Source organism: Hibiscus syriacus, unplaced genomic scaffold, assembly GCF_006381635.1.
Source record: "Hibiscus syriacus cultivar Baekdansim isolate YM2019G1 unplaced genomic scaffold, ASM638163v2 tig00112159_pilon, whole genome shotgun sequence".
In the NCBI taxonomy this organism is placed as follows: domain Eukaryota; kingdom Viridiplantae; phylum Streptophyta; class Magnoliopsida; order Malvales; family Malvaceae; genus Hibiscus; species Hibiscus syriacus.
In genome coordinates this window covers 1,289,362-1,295,376 of record NW_024063263.1, presented here as the reverse complement: position 1 = coordinate 1,295,376, position 6,015 = coordinate 1,289,362, and the positions used below count along the sequence as shown (strand labels likewise).

Here is a 6,015-nt window from a genome sequence, read left to right as displayed (position 1 = left end):
GAGCTATGAAGCTGTGTTTATCAGACTCATAGGTACCTGTCGGATGCATACTTATAGCAACAAAGCCATGGAGCAGGCAGGGACTGAAGATTTTATATGCAAATTTAGGAAATTATATTAAAAATTTGGAGAATACAAAATCAAAAAAATTTCGACGTAAAAAATTAGTTAATTAATAAAAAATACAAAAAAAAATTACTTAAATTATATGAAAATTTCAATTATCAGGGGGTGTGATCACACCAGAGCACCCCCCTCGGTCCATCCTGAGGCAGACCACTTGGCAAGCTCTATTCATCATGGAACATGCATATACAGACATGCAAACCAAGTATGTAAATTCTGATCAACCAAGTACTAACAAATCAGTCTGCTGCTACATTCCAATAAAAATCTGATGTATTCTCATGTCACTAATGTTGGTGTAATAATCAAATAAGCTTCTTCTGGTTATCTTTCGATGTTAGATGTTTGGATAACATCCACTGCTTCGAATTGAAGTAAAGAGTGAATAAAACAAACTGAGAGAAGCAGATAAGCATGATCACTGCTTCAAAGAGGAAAGGGTAACTATTCGGAGGATGCATGGTTAGATAAATTACATGGAGAATCAGAGAGCACAAACCCAGAAAGCCCATTAAAAGCGGGTGGAAAGTGATGAAAGAAATGAATTCCATGCCTCTCCCGGTCTTCTTTTGGCTATGATCGAGAGTCTTGCTTTCGTTGCATCGTCCACCTGGACCACCAGGTGCAAAATAGACAACGATGAAGAGAGAGTACAGTGCCATGTACGGTAGAATCAGTTTGTCCCTATGTAAAAGAGGAAGCAAAGAGAACATTGCAAAGTGTGTTAGCCAGAGTAACAAGCGACGCTCTTCCAAAGCTAATAGGGTAAGAGGCAGAAGCGGAAGCAGAATAGACTTCTCATGCACTGCATATTTCAACGATAAGAAATGATGTCAAGAACCGTTACGAGAAAATAAATAAATAAGGCCAGAAGGATGAATAACGAAAAGAGATACAAACCTTGGTATGAGAACAAGTAGAACGAGAAAGAACTATTAAGCAATGCATAGAGAAAGCCCTTACTACTCGGAGCATGGACTTGTTGAACCATTGAGGGCAGACATGTTAAAAGGGTTGCAGTAAGGCTAAAAATCCTTAATGATTGTGTAGTGTATAATTTTTTCCATTTCACCAGCACAGAACTGGTGCACCAAAAATTAGCCACGTAATCCTCGTATATCCCTCTCTCAAATGGTGCCAGACGAGATAGAACCTGCAACAAGCACCAATATTAATTTCATTTGGAAAGAAAACCAATATGAAAATTTTCTTTCGACAAGATGGTAACTTGGTATTCAATCTATAAGTATGATGCGTCACCTCTGGTAAAAAGCAACATAACAAATATTGGATGCTAGAATTTTTTCTATCCATTGTGATGAGAATGATCCATAAGTTTCATTTAGTCCTCAAGCAATTATACTCTCCACTCTCCAGACAAGATTAATTACAATATGGCATACATTGATGGGCAAATCTCAAGGAAAGGTTAATTCCCTTGGTTGCTTATTGCCTTGAATACCAATCTCATTTAAAGGTTAGTTCCACACCACCAAGATGCAGTATGAGTAAAAATTGAGAAGCATCTGGGCTCGTCTGACAAAAAAATTAAAAACATATATAGTTGCCAATCCAAAATAAATCCCATAAATAAATTTATAATCAAAATGGAAAGGTGTAATTAACATATGAAATACAAACACACAGGCCTTCAACAACCACCATGAATTCTGCATGAATAACACAAACATACAAGAGAAAAACTGGAAAAGAGAAGTTCTATAAAAAATTTTAAGAGCTAACTTAGAACAGAAAGCTAACTAAGGAGTAAAGAAATTTAGAGGGAAGGAGAAGGAGAGAGAGAGAGAATGATTTCATCCTGCCACTTACAGCCAAAGCAGCCTCTTTTGACTGAAGATATGGCCACCAGACAACAGCAAACGTCCCTATAACCATCAATCCCAGCTTTGTAACCTCGACTAGTGGATTTTTATTCTTCAGGCATTTACCCAACAGATAGCTAAAAAAGGCAGGTGCAAAATATGCACTCATCTGGAAAACATAAAAACATAGGAAGATCCATATTAAAATTCTAATCCCAAATAAACCAACTAATACACATCTTACATAGAACAAATAACAAATAAATTTTGAGTGGATGTGTTGATTTTTCATGTTAATCTATTTGATACAGTTGAATTCTTCAGCCGTAATTTTTCATTTGTTAGTGTATCCTCTGTTAGCTTCTTAACTGAAATATAGCCCTCATGCTTGTACATCCTACGTGTTCCACTGAGGCACTTCTTGGTACCGAGGAAATAGATAAGGATGGAAAAATGTTTAGTTTAATGGTTGAGATAGAAATAGAAAAGTCACTATGAAATTTATCCCTAAAATACCTCTTTCCTACCAAGCAATGCCCAGGAAATACATATAACCAGACGAAAGCCATATGATTATTCTAGGAAATACATATAACCAGACGAAAGGCATATGATTATTCTAGGTAAGGTCCGTAAGGATCAAATCTTCCAATACTCAAATTAGACTACTAGTTATTATAAAGCTAGCTGGTTTTTCAAGATTCCAACAGATATGCACATGAACCCTTATACAACTATAGGCCTAAAAGGACCTTCTTCACTACCAGAGCTAAAGCATAACGATAATCAGAAAAGTTTCTTTTCATTGATCTATAATCGAAGGCTGCAGGAACAAAGATGGTCATACTCTAATAACTTATGTCATCATGGGAGGGAAAATGTGCATGTAACCTGCGAAAAGTTTCTAGTAATAAAATCTCTCATACAACTAACAGCTTGATCACGTCCAGAAGTTAAAGCATCAATAAAAGGGTAATTGTTAGAAAAAACCTCCCTAATCCTAAATGGAGGAAAAAGTGTGCACCCAAAGCAATGGCTCAAGGAGACAACCAACCCATTCAAAGATCACAAAAAAAAAACCCAGGGAATAACCCCATATCCAGTCCGCAGACAAGAACAGACCAAATCAAAAAATAGCCAGAGCCGTTGAACCCAGGCAGTAGATTACAAGACAGCTCTAAAAGGACTAAGTTTCCCTTAGTGAAGGCCAGACATAGCACCCAAGGGTAGGGCTGATCCACCCGACTAAGAACCAAAAGCATTGAAACCTTGTCCCGCAAAAGCATCATATCTACAATTTTCTTTCTTTTTCATTTTCTTTTATCATCACTTAATCATTCCCAATGTTGTTTAAATTATTAAATTAAAGAGAACACCACAAAACTTCCTTTAGCAGTGACCCCAATAAAAATAGCCATACACCATGCAGTACCTCACGAATGATCTACACTTTTCTTATGTTCCATCAAAATTCCTTCCTTTCACATCTACTAGCATTTATCAACTATCTAGAATTACATGACATCACAAAGTTGTTGTTAAGAAATGTAATGGAGAACATGGATAAGTAGCAAAACAAACATAAGTCACCTGTTTATGGTTGAGAGCAAGACAGTATAGCACAGATGCCACAAGGTCCTTCTGAGAGAGTGCTGCAGCAATGGCAGCCATGGTAAGACCCAAGCTGATACAATTGTACTACAAAAGGAACCAAACAAAAATTAATAACCAATATAATCTTTCATAATTTAATAGAAATGGAGTGGGAAAAAAGGCTTGACAATACCTGAAAATGACCATGGTCAATTAAGATCAGGCATGGGTTCAGCAGAACCATTGAAATGTGCCAAGCTACATCGCTGTTTCGGCCAGTTCCAAGCCTAATAGAATACAAAAACACAAAATAAAGAGCTGCCGGGAAGAATATCAGCACGTCTGAAGATAAAACAGTCCACCTCATTAGCAAATTCCTGCAATTTTGTGCCACAAAAACCACAATCAGATGTGGATAAATCGAAAATTAAAAATCCAAAAGATGTAACACTGAAAACCCAACAAAAAAACGCTCACCCAATGTAAGATTCATAGCCTCGTGAAGTGAAAAGTGCAACGGAATCAGGATCGAAGGTTTTAAGGAAAACCCCATGGATGTAACTCTGGTAAGCAGTTAATGGCGGATAATCAAGGCCCCAATAAGAAAGATCATTAACGCTGCTATTGCGATACCAGTCTTTTGGTGGAAGATTAAGAGTGATTTCCATCCAATGCCTTTGCGCCTCGTAATCGCCGAACTTGGGTGGAGTATTGGCACCGGAATATGGATGAAGCCCAACGGCGAACCGAACCAATAGAGCGAATATTGATATACAAAGGAACGAGGGTTTGATCCCGTTTAGAATTAGCCACCACCAAGGATCATCGTGTTCCCCATCGTGGACCTTATCTTTCACCTTTTTAACCTTTTTCATTTCTCCTTTCTTCTTCATCCTTCGATTCCTATGTTGTAAAGTTCATTTCTTCAGTAAAAGATCATCTGCGGCAGCAGCAGGCGGTGAGTAGAGAGATCTGAGTTGACTCGGCGAATGAATTGGAATTCAGGGTTTAAGTGTATGTAGACACAAAGATTGAGTTGGACAAACTTCGACATTCTTGAAACTTTCTTTTCACTCTAAAGAAAATATCAAAATTTATTTTTTTGGTAAACTATTAATTTAATACATGAATTATCAATTTTGATCTGTTTTAATACCTAAACTTTTAATTTTTTAAAATCATACTTGACGTTCAGTTTTTGTTTCATTTTAGTACTCACCGTTCAATATAACACATTTAGTACCTAAACTATAATTTTTTGTCCGTTTTAGTACCTTTAACTTTCATTTTTTTTAAACTTAACATTAAATTTTGAATGGTGTACTAAAATGAAATAAAAACTAAATTTTAGATATGATTTTGAAAAAAATAAAAGTTTAGTTATTAAAACAGACTAAAACTAATAGTTTAGGTGCTAAATGCAAAATTTACCCCTATTTCTTCAAAAAATGTTATCGGTAATCTATATAAATAGTCTTTGAAGTATGAATAAGTTTCTATATTTAACATTTAAATTTCAAAAATAACAAAATAATCACTAACGTCATCATTTTTGTAATAGATCAATTATTCAATCGTTAACAATAATTATCACAATCACTAAATATGATGTAGCATGTTTAGTCAACTGAGTCGACACTATTTAACCACATTTACACCCTTTAATCAATCACAGATTTATGTGTTTTTAAGTGAGAATTAAAATGACTAGTCAAAGGGTGTCAATGTGATCAAATAGTGTTTTAATGACTAGTTAAAGGGTGTCAATTTGATCAAATAGTGGTGATTCAGTTTTCCAAATGTATCATATTAGACTTCTGTGATTACAGTAATAACTGTTAACAGTTGAGTGATTAATTTATTGTAAAACTCTAACATTGGTGATCATTTTGTTACTTTTAAAACTTAAATAATAAAATTAAAAATTTATTCATACATCAATGACCATTTATATAGTTTACTCTAAAATTATATTTTTAACCAACATAAAAAAGTTTTATTTGTTTCTTATTATATAAAAAAAACTTAATATTTTTTAGGGTAAACTTACATTTAGTACCTAAACTATCAGTTTTTGTCAAGTTTAGTACCTAAACTTTTTTTTTCAAAACCATAATTGACGTTTAGTTTTAATTTCATTTTAGTATTATGTTGTTGAAAACTTAACGAGTTTAATACCTAAATTATCAATTTAGGTCCTTTTAGTACATAAACTTTATTTTTTTCAAAACTTAACGTAGAATTTTGAATCAGGTATTAAAATGAAACAAAAACTAAAGTTTTTAACGGCGGGTACTATAATGAAATAAAAATTAACTTTATGTATGATTTTAAAAAAATTGAAAGTTTAGATACTAAAACAGACCAAAACTAATAATTTAGATACTAAATATGTAATTATCCTACTTATTAAAAAGTCTAACAAATAATTGAAAAGTTGTTGTTATTACCATCAGAAAGAGACAGGAAAACA

At 34.1% G+C, this 6,015-nt stretch overlaps 1 protein-coding gene across 1 annotated transcript; it reads right to left on the bottom strand.

Moving 5' to 3' along the window:
- Nucleotides 1-381: 381 nt before the first annotated feature.
- On the bottom strand, nt 382-4,579 carry LOC120175146 (probable dolichyl pyrophosphate Man9GlcNAc2 alpha-1,3-glucosyltransferase). Its single transcript, XM_039181842.1, has 6 exons — nt 4,020-4,579; nt 3,736-3,919; nt 3,540-3,647; nt 1,957-2,118; nt 1,027-1,279; nt 382-931 (listed from the first exon to the last, which is right to left on the bottom strand). The coding sequence occupies exons 1-6, from the start codon at nt 4,433-4,435 to the stop codon at nt 432-434; spliced, it is 1,623 nt and encodes a 540-aa protein (XP_039037773.1). The 5' UTR covers nt 4,436-4,579; the 3' UTR covers nt 382-431.
- Nucleotides 4,580-6,015: the final 1,436 nt, after the last annotated feature.

Bases quoted from the DNA above. Each gene is read 5' to 3' on its own strand.
- LOC120175146 (XM_039181842.1), bottom strand. From the start codon at position 4,435: ATGAAGAAGAAAGGAGAAATGAAAAAGGTTAAAAAGGTGAAAGATAAG. The intron at 3,920-4,019 runs GTGAGCGTTTTT...ACAAAATTGCAG, and splicing joins GGCTATGAATCTTACATTGG to GAATTTGCTAATGAGGTGGA. The intron at 1,280-1,956 runs GTAAGTGGCAGG...TGCTTGTTGCAG, and splicing joins CAAAAGAGGCTGCTTTGGCT to GTTCTATCTCGTCTGGCACC.